At 32.6% G+C, this 15,617-nt stretch overlaps 3 protein-coding genes across 4 annotated transcripts; 1 reads left to right on the forward strand and 2 right to left on the reverse strand.

Moving 5' to 3' along the window:
* The first annotated feature begins 4,034 nt into the window (after positions 1-4,034).
* Positions 4,035-5,593, forward strand: LOC110656899 (NAC domain-containing protein 101-like). Its single transcript, XM_021813875.2, has 3 exons — positions 4,035-4,282; positions 4,959-5,236; positions 5,486-5,593. The coding sequence occupies exons 1-3, from the start codon at positions 4,105-4,107 to the stop codon at positions 5,543-5,545; spliced, it is 516 nt and encodes a 171-aa protein (XP_021669567.2). The 5' UTR covers positions 4,035-4,104; the 3' UTR covers positions 5,546-5,593.
* A 1,304-nt stretch (positions 5,594-6,897) lies between these two features.
* Positions 6,898-9,821, reverse strand: LOC110656888 (UDP-glycosyltransferase 83A1-like). Its single transcript, XM_021813869.2, has 3 exons — positions 9,729-9,821; positions 8,046-8,524; positions 6,898-7,925 (listed from the first exon to the last, which is right to left on the reverse strand). Exons 1-3 carry the CDS (start codon positions 9,806-9,808, stop codon positions 7,039-7,041), a joined length of 1,446 nt encoding a protein of 481 aa, XP_021669561.2. The 5' UTR covers positions 9,809-9,821; the 3' UTR covers positions 6,898-7,038.
* Positions 9,822-11,901: 2,080 nt separating this feature from the next.
* On the reverse strand, positions 11,902-14,136 carry LOC110656943 (protein Asterix). 2 transcript variants are annotated; one of them, XM_021813948.2, is made up of 3 exons: positions 13,865-14,121; positions 13,127-13,227; positions 11,902-12,241 (listed from the first exon to the last, which is right to left on the reverse strand). In XM_021813948.2, the coding sequence occupies exons 1-3, from the start codon at positions 14,021-14,023 to the stop codon at positions 12,169-12,171; spliced, it is 333 nt and encodes a 110-aa protein (XP_021669640.1). In that variant the 5' UTR covers positions 14,024-14,121; the 3' UTR covers positions 11,902-12,168. The 2 variants fall into 2 exon arrangements, with proteins under 2 accessions (XP_021669640.1, XP_057995565.1); XM_058139582.1 differs by lacking the exon at positions 11,902-12,241 and adding an exon at positions 12,376-12,616 and having other exon boundaries at positions 13,865-14,136.
* Between the last annotated feature and the right edge of the window lie 1,481 nt (positions 14,137-15,617).

Here is a 15,617-nt window from a genome sequence, read left to right on the forward strand (position 1 = left end):
ATGGGTTAGCTATGGAAGTTCTATTTTTGAGCTTCTTTTAGTGGCTTAGCGGGAACTTTCCCTTGATATTGGTGGTGGCACCTCCGGATCTTTGTGTCGACTTAGATTCCGACGTCAGATCTATCAGCTATACGAGATTGAGAAGCTGTGGAGCTCTACCATCCCCCTTCCTCTTTTGGCCTAGACTGACCTTTCAAGGTTCCTTTCCATGACTATTAGATTATTTGTTATTGGGTCATTTGCTTGACTGCATCTTGAAAGTTTTGCATGAATTGTGGATGGGTCCCTACTAGCTATAGAAGGTGCAAGAAGGCTGCTGTTAAAGTTTTAGCTCTCTGGGTTGGGTTGATACCCAATCTAACTTAGGGTTCCTTGTTTGGGTTCTTGGGCTTGTATAATTAAGTTGGTTGGTAGGTTTGCAAATGGACCTTTTTAATAGGTCATAATCTGAAACTTTTCTCTTGTACCTAGTTTATTAGCCCTGTGAGCTTTGTAATGAAATACCATCTTTTGTTAAAAAAAAAAAAAGTTGTACTCCTGATCCTTCTTTAATCAAATTTAATTATTTTTAGAACAGTTACGTACCTTTATAATTTAGTATTATTACAATTATCCTGTGATTGAACTCTTGACTTTTAACATCTTTATTGATCTCAATTAATCAAGATGGAGACTTGTGTTATATTCGGTTAATGCACATATGCAAAGGCATTTGAAACTAAAATCATCTTACTGAAACCCCTTGTTAGTTCTTCCCAAATTGGAATAATTAATGATGTCCATTTGCCCATATCTATAGTCGGATTGGATGTACCCTATGGAAAGGAAACGAAAATATAATTGTGTTTTTGGTGAGTTCACAATTGTGTTCTTGCCATGTTCTTCTCGCAGATGAGATCCAAAAGTTGGGTTCAATTAGGGTACATAAATCGATTCAAAGCTATCATTCTGTCTTTTGCAAAATAGGTACTCTCAATGAACTAAAAATTCCCCTTGTGGATGGAAAATATGAAGGAAACTTTTCACTCATTGAGGGAATCTTTTTTGTTCATAAACGTCAGATATAATTTTCATAAGCTGGTAGAAATCCTTACTGTACATACAATGCCAAAAGAATCCCTGTTAAATATTCTCTTTCGACTTCAATAAGTAACATATGACATAAAATTAAGGCCACCCCCTTCCTGGTAAATACCATGTGATTTGCGAGTACTATTAATAAGGGTTTGAGATTTTTTTTTTTCACTTAATAGTTTATATTATTACGTCATTGGTATTTAAAGACAAAATTACTCAACAGCGACAATGTATACTGATGTAGCAAGTTTTCTTATACTCGAGTTTAAGCTAACGTGGTAAGTCTTCTTGTACTCTTAAATTAGGGTGACAAGTGGCCCTATCTATTTGATTGTATATATAAGTATGTCTACTAGTTTTCTCACACTGGGGGTAAATGTAAGCATACTTTGTTTTCTCTTATTCTTCCTAACTTGGCACTAGATAAACGATATAATTATATATAGTCAACTATATGAGGGTCACTTATCACACTAGCTTAAAAGCATAAGAAGACTTGCTATGTCAATATATATTAACGCCGTTTAGTAAATTTATCTTTAAATATTAATGATATAATAACACAAGACTTAAGTGAAAAAAGAAAATAATTTCAAGCTCCTATTAATGAGAAGCACAAATAACAGAATACTACAGGACATTAAAGTGTGCTTTTTTTTAGGAAATAGAGAATATTCATTCGTTAGAAAAAAGGGCTAAAGCCCATATACAAAGTTTCAAACAAGCCCGATGAAACAGGCATTACAGTAGCAGGTTAAGCCCACACTAAAAACCCACCCAAAGATCTAAAAGAGATAAGCCCAGCCCATATCTAACCCAGGCTTGGGCAAGAACAACCAAAAGGAAAATACATCTTCTCTGTGCCTCCGCCACCGCCGTTGCTCCAATACTGTCGCTGGGAAACTTGAGCACTAGGGGAAGAACAGAGCTCTACAGACCAAAACCGGATAGAAAGACCCACACAAACGTCCTCGGTGATATACATAGGCAAAACTAAGATCCAAAACAACCAGTAGAAACATAAACCCATGGGTGGCCGAAGGCCAAGAGGACGAAGAGCCAGAGGTCGCGGAAACCTAGGATACTTCATTGCATTACCATTGCATGAAGCCAGAGCTCTACATTACCATTGCATTACCATTGGTTTATATTGCTTCTAACAACACACATTACCATTGCATGACAACAGTTATTTAACCTAAAGTTTATTAATTGGTTATCGCTTTTGTGGGTTACCTCAGTTATGAACTTCATTACTGTGGCAGGCTGATCAATCTGGAACAGTAGTTGAAATATAGTTGAAGATGGCAAACCAGTTAGCCTGAAAACTGTAACTCTCTCTCTTCCTTTTTCTGTTTGTGCATGTGTTTTTTAAATGGTAAATACCTAAGCTTATCGGAAAAAAAATTGTTGCCTCTTCCCTTGTTTTGTTGCTGCCCTTGCTTGTCATATATTGAACCTTGAAAATGAGTTGTAATCATCTACTATGATAGTTAATCTGCCAATTTCAAGACTCGATCAATCAAGTGTTGCCTTGGTCAGGGAGCCATGAACATTTAATTCAATGCTTTCCGCCAACTAGTGGTGGTGGTGGGTGAAATATGTTGCTTCTTTTGGGATGTATTAGGAGTTGATATTTTGCAAATATGTATTTAGTTACCTAGAATATAATGCAAGCACAGAAAGCTTTGAAGATGATCAAACGGACTTTTATATCTGCGATCAAGCGTGCCTATAAAAACCAGCTTAGAAAAATGGGAATGGGTGGTCCAGGTAGTGGCTTCAACTCCTTTGGTGGTGGAGGGCAACGATTCACATTTCAGTTTGAAGGAGGCTTTCATGAGGGCTTTGGCGGATTTGATGGTGGCTTTCCTGGTTGTTTTCAATTCCATTTTTGATATCAGTGAAACATGGGATCATTTATCATGATTGGATCCTAACAACAATTTGACTAACACTAACAGGTACATCTCAGGCATTAAAAGAGGCTTGTTAACAAAGTTTTGCTTCCAGAATGTTTAAAATTCTGGAATTTGTATTTGATTGATTAAGGAAAAATTGATGAGATAATTCATTTATATCAAAAATTACATAGAACATAAAAGAAGAAAATGTTACAAATGCATGAAAAATGTAATCCCATTTTCAGGCACATGCACCTATCTTAATTACTTGGCTTACCTGTTGTTTTTCTTTGATCACCTTACCTATCTTATTCACAAAGATATTGTTGCTTGATCACCTTTTGTTTTTCTTTGGTCGATTGGGCTTGATTACCAGCTGCATATAGCATGCCAAGAACTTGAGATTTGAAACCTTGCTAGTCCTTAGAGAGCAAATGAGTAAAGGGTCTCATTGGATTTATTTTCTCGAAACTTTCCTTTGCTGGAGATAAATACACATTCAAAATCTGGATATTATCCATTAAGAATGATCAAAGCTTCAACACAATTTTCAAAAGAGAGGAGGAGCCCAAATCATAAGAGAAAACAAATTTCTTGAGCCCCTTTCAGACAATGAAAACCTTATTTTAATGAAACAATTAGCCCTTAGAAGACTGATTATTATTAGTAGTCCGGTTACAGTTAAGCGTGCTAATCTGGCAGTTACTTACACGAGGCTAAGATGGGTAACGTAAAAATGACCATTTCTCACCCACAGACACCAACACACCCAAGAATCCCATTCAACAACAAAGTCAAATACAACTACTAGATTACCTCAGGAAATTCCAAGCGTTTGTCTTGCTCAATCCTGTTAGTTCAAATCCATAGGCTTCAAATAAAAAAGTATGAAATGGTCTAAAGAAATCATCCATTTTGTTTTCCAAAATGTCTTGCGTATCCAAGTATTACTAGGATTCCACTCCACTTTCAAATGCGCTATCATCGTGTGATTGGTTTACATATATAAAAAAGACATGAAATGTTGAACGATCTCACTCACCATTCCTTGGCAATTGGCACTTTCAAATGCGTAGTTATATATAGTAGCAAGCCTATTTTGGATTTTCAATTGAGATATCATATGGATGGCCAGAGTGAAATTCTCACAGAACTCCCAGTTGGGTACAGATTCTTGCCCACTGATGAAGAATTGGTTACTCATTATTTGATGAACAAGGTGTTATATAAGCCTCTTCCTGCCCATGTTGCTCAGGACATTAATGCCAGTCAATTTTACAGCAAGCCTCCTAATAACATTGGTATTTTTTTTTTCCCATTCTCTATTTATATCATAATTTCTTGGAGTTCTTGCTTATGAAAAAAGAAAACAAAAAATCTTGGAGTTCTTTCTATTTAATATACACAACATTTTTTTTCTTTGTCCTTTCTTTGTTTTTTTATTTTTTCTCGACTCTTTTAATTTTAGATTGATCATCGAAAAAATATAAAGAAAGAACTGAAAGAAATGAAGAAGGGGGAATCCAAAGCAAGAAGGACAACACCATAGATGCAGCCAGAGCAATTCAAATATGTGACAATAAATACTCTGTATAAGGCCAAGAAAGATGAGATGACAGGAGACATAATCTTATATGGGAAATATGAAGCAGAAAAGAAAGAAAGAAAGGAAATTTTAATACAAAGATCTAATCCTTTTTGGAAAATCTCTTAGGCATATCAATCAATGCCAAGCACTAATTTGCTTAATTATTCTCTTAATTAAGCAAAATTTATGGAAAGAAAAACTCTAAAAACATATTAGAAAGATGGTGTGATTATTCCTGACCAATGCAAAGGAATATATAATATTATTACGAAACAAATAGTTGGCATGCTTTGCAATGATTATTATTATTATTATTTTTTATCTCTAACAATAATAATAGTAATAATAATAGTTAAATGCAGCTTACCATAATTTTTTTTTTGTAACAGTGACTTTCTCAAGCGGAGAAAGGGAGTGGTATTTTTTCATTTATTTAGATGCAGATTTTCTTGGAGAAAATAAAGCAATTAGAAATGTGGGAGATGGAATAGGGTTTTGGAAATCAAGCGGGCAAGAAAAACCCATTTGCAACTCAGATGGAAATGTTTTTGCCCTCAGGTTTCATTTTACCTACTTCTCAGGAACCCTTTCAAATGCCAAGAAAACACATTGGAAGATGGATGAATACCGATTGCCCACTCAATGTGACACTGATCACAACTTCAAGGTAATTGAAATTGTATAGCAAACTAATGCTATTTTTCTTACCAATCTTTTTTCTTTCATGACAGGAGGATTTCATTACTTGTTTCAAAGCATGAGACTTAAATTTCAACAATCTCTAATCTAAATCTCTTCAGTTTAAGAATTTATAATTTATTAATTGAATCGGCCATTTGATTTGACATAATTTTTAAAACTAAAATTAGACTATGAATTCAATTGCTAACACTTTTAATTTCAATATTTGTTGCAGGGAGAGGGATGGGTACTAGGAAGACTGAGAAGAGGAATGGAGTACAATAGTTGTTTCTAGTTTCACACAAATATTTCTCATTTATTTATTCATTTCTTATAATGCTACGAATAAAGTGTTGATTCATTCTTAGCATATTTGCATATAAGTTTTAATTTATTGATTTTCTCTGTATATATATATATATATATATAAAAGAAAAACTATACAATATACATATGATGAATTCATTTTTGTTACCGTTGAAATTTAAATTGATTTATTTATTTATTGTTAATTACCATTTCCCTTGTTGATTTTATTTGGTAAAAAATGTTGTTTTTCATGTTTTATCTCTTTTGTCTTTGTAAAATCTTGTGGGGTGGGAGGAGCTACATGTATATTTATATATTTATATAATATATATACTGCTATTTAGTGTTTTAATCTCATAAACAAGTATATTTCTATAAATATATCATGGATTCCGCTAAGCTATAGAAGTGAAGTTGATAAAAGAATATGGCATTATATATAAAGGATGGCAAGTTTGCAACTATCCAGTCCAGTACCAAGTGAAAGTGAAATTGATGAACCTCCAAGAATTTAAAAAAAATATATATATATATATAGATAATGGATTTTGCAACGAATTGAAATTTGATAGAAATTATTTAAAAAATGGATAAAATTTTTAATGAATCAATTATGTAATAAATTTAAAGAAAAATTAGCATGTTCAACATTTTGGATGAATAAATAATAAATTTTTTGAAAACATTTAATCCGTGGAAAAAATTCATTTTAAAACTTAAATCTCTAATTTCAATGTTTGCTTTCTGAGTTAACAAAATCTCTCAAAGCCTCCTTCTCATATAATTTAATTTCATCCCACTCCTTGATTCATTTCATTGTTATCGTTGCAGCCGCAATGCGTAGATGGCAAGTTATTCTCCTGTCACGGGTGCCTAGCTATCACCCGTAGCCACTGGCTACCCTGTGGCATCGGGAACGCCATAGCTTTACTTCAAGCTAGTTTACCTGATCCTGCCCATTTCAAGTTCCATTTAATGAAGCAGCCAGAAAGTGTGTTTGGGATACAGGTTCATGTCTCGGTGAACTCAGCTGTGATTGTTGTATCTGGAGCATCCCTTCACTTTTTTGACCGTACTTTCAGGGAATTAATTCTGTAAAGAAACTGGAATTCTCAATCTTCCTTTTTCTTTTTTCTATTTTCAATTAGGTGCATATGGTTGATGAATATGCATTTCTTTTTGGGAAGTTAAATATTATTTCACAGCTACGGATGGAGAAAATGATGAGATGGGATGCATTCTCTCCTGCAATGACCATCGAAGAAGTTGTTTCTTGAAGTCCATATCTGAATATTATACATCTATTCTATGTATTGAATGCGCCAAAAGAAAAACACAGAAAAGAAAATTAATGCTATAAATTGTTAAAGTTTATGATCTTATAATGCATTACAATTTCAATTATGCTTCAATTAAATTTTTGTTTCTCTTGCTAAGTGGAGCATTGAAGTCATAATTATATATACATGTAGAAACATGCTACTGCTTTATCTGTTCAATAAAGCTTAAGAAATTCTTGGAAGAAGATCCACCTTCACTGATGCTGTTTCCAGCCATCTCCTTGAGTTTCAGTGAGTTGGCCTTGATATCTGTGTCGGAGAGCAGTTTCTCTACCTTTCCTTTGATTTCATGCCTAGTTACAATCCCGTTTTCATCTGGGATTAGCTTTAGACCAACCTTCCAAGTTTCACATATGTAAGTGCTGTTGCTGAATTGATCTACATAGAAAGGCCAACATAGAAAAGGTACTCCCATGCATACTCCCTCCATTGTTGAGTTCCATCCACAATGAGACAAGAAACATGCTACAGAAGGGTGAGCCAACACCTTCTCTTGAGGAGCCCATTCCAGTATCTTCCCATAGTTGGCTACTCTCTCTAGGTATCCATCAGGGAATTCTGCAAGCAATCCGCTGGTAAAATTTGATCTTACAACCCATAAAAATGGCTTGCCTAGGATCTCAAGGCCATGTGCCAATTCATTAAATTGTTGCTGGTTGCAGACTGCCGAGCTGCCAAATGCAGCATAGATGACTGAGCCTGCAGGTTGCTCATCGAGCCAGCTCAAGCAAATTGAACCCTCAGGCCAAAAATTTCCCGGAAAAGGTCCCAAATGATTGCTTGCAAACAATGGGCCGATAGGTAAGGCGTCAGGAATAAAATCGCAGGCTAATGGCTCGAGTTCATAAAATGAATTGGCCAGAAGCCAATCGGAAATTTTGATGTGTTCTACAAGGTTACGAATAAAATGTGCAAATATGAGTTTCTGCACCTCTGGTACACCTGGGAAGCTCCATGAGAGCTCTTTCATATTCCAGCCAGGAACTGCCTTTGACAGACAGGTAAGCTCATCTTTTGTTAGAATTCCTGCGCAGAGCAGGTTCAAGTTCTTCTATCAAGATGAATTACCAAAATTTCCTCTCTGAACACTGATAATTAAAGGCTAACATAAATTTATGAACATATTTCAGTGTGAAAGATTCTTACCATCAGCATCTATGACTCCAGCTTCAATAAGCTTTGGAGCCTGTAGTTGTGAGACCAAGTTTCCTAGTCCATAAGGTGAAACTGCAGCACACTTAATGCCCATTTTCTTTGCTACTTCCAAAGCCCACCCAGCTGATACATCCGCAATGATGCAAGATATTTGCTCATCATTGTTCAACCCGTTAATGTCTTCAATCAACTTCTGCAAATTGACTGGCATAAAACTTGATATACTCTTTAGTATTTCCAATTGATTTTTTGGTTCACGATTGGACTCCGATCCATCAGAAATAGAAACTAAGATTATTGGGATTTTCTCCTTCAGTTTCTCTGGCACTGCAGCCATGATTTTTCCATGCATGGAGTCGGAGTTGACAAATGTGACCTTGATCCCATGGTCAGCCAGTTTGTATGCCAGCTTCATGAGAGGCATAACATGACCTTGTACTGGGTATGGTATAACCATCACATGAGGTTTCCTGTCCATGGTAGAGAGAAGTTAGTTTTTCAACATAGGCAATAACATGAAAAAACACAGCAGAGCAAATTTGTGAATAATGGAGTTCATAAAGTGGAACTTCTACATTCTGATGGTTACAAGAAAAGCTTATATATAAAACTTTTAGCTAACTAGTCGAACCATAAGAGCATTCTTATAATGTGATTATCCATATCATTTCATAATTACAAGAGATCACAAAAGCTAAAGCTAGCATTTATGGAGCTAATTACGTAATCCCACAAAATGACGATTTTATTGGTCTCCAAGGACAATCTCGGCATCAACAAGAGGTATAAACATAACACAGGCTTCTGGCTTGATCCCAAATGTATCGTCCATTCGGCTTTCTTGTTCTCTAGTGCTTACACATTAACTGTTGGTGAAAGCTTTGCCTACGCTAAATATTGACATTTTGTTCTTAAGTATCTGCACTTATTCCCTGCAGAATCTAACGATCAGCGTCTTTCTTAATGTTTTATTATTCCTTTTCACCCTGTATTATCAGAACAAATAAGTACTTACACCTATAACTTAATAAATTTATAATTTGATATTTTTATTAAACAAATCTTGCATTTGTCAGTGGTGATAAAGAGAGAAAGTTCAGAAAATAGTTTACAATGGATATCTTGTTCTCATGATCAATCCATCAGCCAATTCCATTAACGACGTCTAATCTAACAACCCATAGAAATGGTTGGCCAAAAGATAATTGTTTTGCGAAATCAATGCCTATCCTACATGCTGACATTTTGTTCTTAAGTGCCTAATCATAATTGCCTGCAGAATCTAATGGCCAGCTTCTCTCTTACAGAATTTTTTTTTTCTCCCTCTTAATTATCATTTTTTGTCTGTTGACGACAAAATCCTTATACAGTAGCACCCACAACTTAAATTTACCATTTAATGTTCTTAGCTCCGTTGGGTCGATTACTATATTACATTAAACAAATCTTTACTTGTCAGTGGAGATGAAGAATGGTCAGATAATACATTAGAATGGTTATCTTGATTGCTAGGAACAAGATAAAGATAGAAGTTATTTAGTTGCCTGCTCATATGTATTTGAGAAAATGTAAATTATGGATACAATTGAGACGTTTATGCTTTGCAATTTGCACAGAAGCTGAAATGGAATACAGAATAATGTTCACAATTTTATCAAACTTAGAAACACTTACCAGGAACTTCCTAATTCTTCAATAAAGACTCGAAAATTCTTGAAAGAAGATCCACCTGCAGCGACACTCTTTCTTGCCATTTCCTTCAGATTAAGGGCATTTGCTTTTACAACATCATCAGAAAGCAGTGCTTTTATAACATCATCAGATAAACCCATCCGGAAATTCTGCACACGTTCCATTCATAATGTGCCATTTCATGTATTTGTTGCTTGCAGAATAGTGTTATACTGCCAAATGCAAAATAAATGACTGAACCTGTAGGTTGCTTATCCTATTTTATATGCTAACAATTAAAAAATATATAATTTTTTAAGTATTCTATTTAATTAAAACAATCATTTTTGTTTCTTATATTATTTCTTTCTTTTTCAAATGTTATATACTCTTTTTTACATATCTTTTATTAACGTCTATAACTCCCGCCAAGTTTCCAAGTCCAGCAGGCAAAAATGCAGCTCTCTTGATGCCCATATTCTTGGCTACTTCCAGTGCCCACCCATGCAGTCTTGAGCCATGCAACGAAGTCTTCCAAATTTTTGGATGAAGATTCTCCTTGCTTTTTTTTAAGTATTCATGGTGAACCAATTTTACAGTCTTTTTAATTAACTTTTATTTTAACTTGTTTTACTTTTTAATTATTTTAAATAACAGAATGTAAATGATATTTTATCATTTTAAAATTTATTTTACAAGAACGCAACTGGTGGTCGCATCCCATAGACAACGAAGAGTTCTATCCTGTAAAAATGATTTGTAAACAATAATCGCAAACCAATCAAAATTAACTATACAAATGATTGTACATTCTACAAATATGAAATGGGTTTAAAAAGAAAAATTACTGGTCAGTTTTATTTTTAATTAAGTAATTTTATCTATGTGTTAATTTTAGTGGCTTGTTATTTCATGTATATGTCTTACATGAAATTATGGAGCCACTATAAAATTTCTCATAAACAGCAGAATCTTCAGCAGTGACGTAACCATGTACACAATAAGTTTTATGCAATTCTTAATTTAAGTTTAAGAGGCGAAAGAGACAATTTGTATTTTATTTTTATTTTAACTTGTTTTACTTTTTAATTATTTTAAATAACAGAATGTAAATGATATTTTATCATTTTAAAATTTATTTTACAAGAACGCAACTGGTGGTCGCATCCCATAGACAACGAAGAGTTCTATCCTGTAAAAATGATTTTTAAACAATAATCGCAAACCAATCAAAAATAACTATACAAATGATTGTACATTCTACAAATATGAAATGGGTTTAAAAAGAAAAATTACTGGTCAGTTTTATTTTTAATTAAGTAATTTTATCTATGTGTTAATTTTAGTGGCTTGTTATTTCATGTATTTGTCTTACATGAAATTATGGAGCCACTGTAAAATTTCTCATAAACAACAGAATCTTCAGCAGTGACGTAACCATGTACAGAATAAGTTTTATGCAATTCTTAATTTAAGAGTATATAATAATATAATATCTAAATTTTAATTTATAATATAAAACTCTTAATCTTTAATTTAAATATTATAAAATTTTAACAATCAATTTTTTAATTATTTTGTACTAATATAACACTTGTCAAACTAAAATATTTTTCACTGTTAATTTTATATTTATTAAAAAAATTAGTTTTTATTCTCTATCTACCTACAACATAACTTTTAACATAAATTTTTAATTTAAAAATATTATGTGAACATAAATAACTTAAAATTATATCACAACGGGCTTAAATTAATGATAAAAAATTTTATATTATAAAATCAAACTTAAATATCTTTCTGTCACATACCGCTAATTAAAGTATCATCTGTATAAAAACAAAAGCCAAAAAAGCCACCAAAGCACCTAGTTTTGCGGTTAAGACACGGAATAGCTATCAAACTAGCTATTCTTTAAACATTTAGAATTCTATTCCATCAAGTTCATGAATTCATATTCCTTAATAAGGATTCCTGGATAAAATCTTGAACCAAATTCCTTTTCCTATTCTGTTAATAGTCATGGCCATACATATTTTTGAATCAAACCACTGTAAATACGGGTAGGGTTTATGATATATTTCTTCGACCCAAAAAAAAAATCCTCACATGCTGCCTATTTATTAAATAATGGGTTAAAAACAAGGATCCCTCAAAATTCAACTCCTACTAAATATTGTTAGAAGCTGATGCCGCATTCCTTTGATGAAAAAAAAAAAAATCATAAGAGTTGCTAAAACAGAGGATATTCAAGAAAATCTTGTCAAAACAGACCAAACTAGAGAAATTACGAAACATGAGAAAATATATGGAATAGGTCCACAGTTCCCTTCAAATTTGTCACTTCAGCACTCGCTACAACCTTCAGAACCAATAATCATCATCGAATGAAAAGGATCTTAATTTTCAATATTTCTCTTTTAAAGCTTTCGTGCAAGGAATCTCACTTCTGTTGTGATTGTGGACTGGGTCGAGAAGGCCCCAAGTAGTTTGTCACCAACCCCATGATTGCAAACCTGGTAGTGGTGTCCAAACATAAAGTTTAAAATTAATAGCCAAAATAATAATGTAACACAAATCCAAGACCGTTAAAATCTATCACATTGCTGCATCTTTGTTGCAGGGACCTAAAAGTTACCGAATCCATAAATTAAATTAAATTCACAAAGGGCACGTTCTTTGTTTATAAAATCTCACTTATGCATCATTTTACAAAAATTTAAAAGCCAAGCTCTGCTCAGGTAAATCAATCATGTCAATCAGTAGCCTTCTCCTTTTAGTGGCCCAAATACTTTATGTTAAGAATCTTTATTCAAATCACAAAGTTAACAAATCAGCATTTATGACCAGCTTAGTTGACCTCTGTTGTCCTACATTTTGCTCTCCAGTCTCTACAAGCATTTCACTCACTTTAGAAAAAGCAGAAAGAAATGCAAGACCTTTAATCTGTGTGCTACTTATTACAGGAATAAACAATCATGGTTTATAAATCAAAATAAAACATTATGTATTATATATCTACTACTAATCACAGTACTCTGTCCCAAGGATCATATTCATACCATAAAGCAACACTACCTATAAGGTACTCAACAATATAATGCATCTGTTCCACGTACTTTATATGTCAAATCATTCTCTTGAACCTTAACCATTTCAATGATGGACAAACACTCATAAATTAACTTGCATTCAATTTTTGTCCCTTGCTTGCATATGTTCCCAGCACTTTTTAACATATTTAAACATATCTACGTTGGTTATCCAATCCATGAAATCACATGTTACATCAGAGAATGAAGGTTCTAAGAATAACACATCTTCAAACATTGTACCATACCATAAAACTTGCAATGAATACAAGCATACAACCAAAACGGTAGAGATAAAACCAAACTTACATGGAGGCCATGGAAACCTGTTTCAGGTCATTCTCAATATTTCTCATGTTGGCAAGTGATTGGGCACAAAATATGATAGCAAGCCATGAGCAAAGCTTGTACTGCCAAAACACACAAGATTACATATTAATGAAAATTCAAGAGAAAAATGACAGTGCGCACCAGCAACAATAATCAAATCCATCAAAACAACTTGAACTCAATAACAGTATAAACTTAATCAAGCAAGAACTGTCATATAAAAACAAGTAAAGTCATGAAGAATTTGAAAGAACAAGGGGAAAAAATAACCCAGATCCATGACAAGAACTGCATGACAAGAACTTCGAGATCCCAAAAGTTTCATCAACAGATTTACTTATGACTTAATTTCACCCATCATTAAACTTATTCCTAATTGTAGCAAGTAACTTAATTTCAATTCATATCTAAACTTGTTTCAATAAATCACTATTACTAAATATTGGTACAATTTAAGCCAAATATATTATAAGAAAATCAAGTAAAAAAATTTCCAATGAAGTTCAATAACTGTAAAGCCCATAAGACTGCCTCAAAATTTTGCTAAGTCTTTACAGAAGTTTACAATAGTGATGACACATCGCGTGGATAAAACAATAAACATATCATAAAATAAAAAGAAATCCGCATGAGAACAAAATTGTTAGTACAAAAAAAAAAAAGAGCTCAATTACACAGTGAAGATCATGGAAAAAACAGGAAGAGATGGGTGCGAACCCTGAACATGACGCCAGCAACACCGAAAACAACGGCGATGAAACCAGCGTAATCGACGGGAAGATCTTGAGGCAAAACCATCGGCGGCACGTAAGGCTTCGCCGCCGATGGCTGGCGTGGATCGTTCGGCGAAGATGATGAATTGTTGTGTGATGACATGCCGGTCCCTCTATTTGGGTCGTTATCACAATCCCCAACTGAAGGAGGATACAAGAGACTTGATCGGAGAATCCAACTGATTAAGTTGGACGTGGCTGGCAAAATTTAGCCACCTCATACAAGTTGATGACGTGGACTACATAGGCCCAATTTTACTTTATTTTTACAAAAGACTCATTTTAAATTTAATCCAGAAGGATTAATATATTAACAGAGGTAAACATTAAAGACTTAATTGCAATATAGAAATTAGTTTATTAATAATTCTAATATTTAAAGACTTAATTGTAATTTTTTTTTATTAATAAGACTTAATTGTAATTCACTCTGACAAATTATATAAACGGTACATAATTTAAAAATATATAACAGTAAATTTCATATTATAACTCAACTTTTTATCTTTAGTTTAAATAACATAATACCTCTTATAATTTTTTATAACAAATTTATAAATTATTTATACTAATTAATATTTTTAAATTAAAATTTTATATTTTCATAGATTAGTAATTTTAAATAAATAGACTATGAATGACTAAAGTGTCTATATATACAATTTAAATCATTGGGGTTGTGAATAGGGGTGTGCAGTTTTCAGTTTTAACCGAAAAATCAAATCGAACCGATTAATTCGATTCAATCGGTTCGATTTTAAAATTTAATCGGTTCGATTCGATTTATAATTTTGATAATTTCGATTAATCGGTTCGGTTCGGTTATTTTCATAAAAAAATCAAAAAAATCGAACCGAACCGAAATTATTAATATATATAGAAAATCAAAAAAATCGAATTAAATTGAATCAAACCGAATCGAATCGAACCGAAATCAAAGAAAACCGAACCGAACCTTAAGATTTTTTAGTTTTGATTTCTAATTTTTTCTGTTTTTATGTTTTTATTATTTAGATTTAATGTTAAAAAAATGAAATTTTATAAATTTCGATTTGATCGGTTTAAAATCGAACCGATATTTATCGGTTCGATTCAGTTTAATTTTCTCTTATCAATCGGTTCGGTTCGGTTTTAAAAATTTTTGATTTTCGGTTTTCGGTTTTATCTGTTCGGTTCAAAACCGAACCGACCGATTGCACACCCCTAGTTGTGAATAGATAAATAATAAAATTAAAAATTTTTCTAATAAGTGTTATGTCAGTAAAAATGACTTATAAACTTATTGCTAAACGTCACTATAAGATTTTATATTATTTAAAGATTAAGAAATTTTATATTATAAATTAAAATTTAAATACTATATTATTATATATTTTTAATTTGAGATATTGTGTATATAATTTACTTTAATTGCAATGAAGCGTGAATTCACATACGAGGTACTTAAATAGAGATTTTAATCAAATATATGACTAATAAGTACTTAATAATTTTAGTAAATTACATCAACTGAAATAACCTATCTCTGATAAGAGAATGAAATGACTTTCACTAATTAACTATTGTTTTATAAAAGAGAAAAATTGACTTTTACTGAAATTTTATCTATTATAAATTTAAAATATAAATATATAACTTAATTATTTTACACATAAATTTTATTTATTTTATATATAAATCTTATTATACTGTGTTTT

This window comes from Hevea brasiliensis, chromosome 17, assembly GCF_030052815.1.
Source record: "Hevea brasiliensis isolate MT/VB/25A 57/8 chromosome 17, ASM3005281v1, whole genome shotgun sequence".
In the NCBI taxonomy this organism is placed as follows: Eukaryota; Viridiplantae; Streptophyta; class Magnoliopsida; order Malpighiales; family Euphorbiaceae; genus Hevea; species Hevea brasiliensis.

Bases quoted from the DNA above. Each gene is read 5' to 3' on its own strand.
- LOC110656899 (XM_021813875.2), top strand. From the start codon at position 4,105: ATGGATGGCCAGAGTGAAATTCTCACAGAACTCCCAGTTGGGTACAGA. The intron at 4,283-4,958 runs GTATTTTTTTTT...TTTTTGTAACAG, and splicing joins CAAGCCTCCTAATAACATTG to TGACTTTCTCAAGCGGAGAA. The intron at 5,237-5,485 runs GTAATTGAAATT...TATTTGTTGCAG, and splicing joins ACACTGATCACAACTTCAAG to GGAGAGGGATGGGTACTAGG.
- LOC110656888 (XM_021813869.2), bottom strand. From the start codon at position 9,808: ATGGCAAGAAAGAGTGTCGCTGCAGGTGGATCTTCTTTCAAGAATTTT. The intron at 8,525-9,728 runs GTAAGTGTTTCT...TACCATGGACAG, and splicing joins GAAGAATTAGGAAGTTCCTG to GAAACCTCATGTGATGGTTA. The intron at 7,926-8,045 runs GTAAGAATCTTT...TGCTCTGCGCAG, and splicing joins TGGAGTCATAGATGCTGATG to GAATTCTAACAAAAGATGAG.
- LOC110656943 (XM_021813948.2), bottom strand. From the start codon at position 14,023: ATGTCATCACACAACAATTCATCATCTTCGCCGAACGATCCACGCCAG. The intron at 13,228-13,864 runs GTTCGCACCCAT...GTGTTTTGGCAG, and splicing joins TTGCTGGCGTCATGTTCAGG to TACAAGCTTTGCTCATGGCT. The intron at 12,242-13,126 runs GTAAGTTTGGTT...CACCACTACCAG, and splicing joins CAGGTTTCCATGGCCTCCAT to GTTTGCAATCATGGGGTTGG.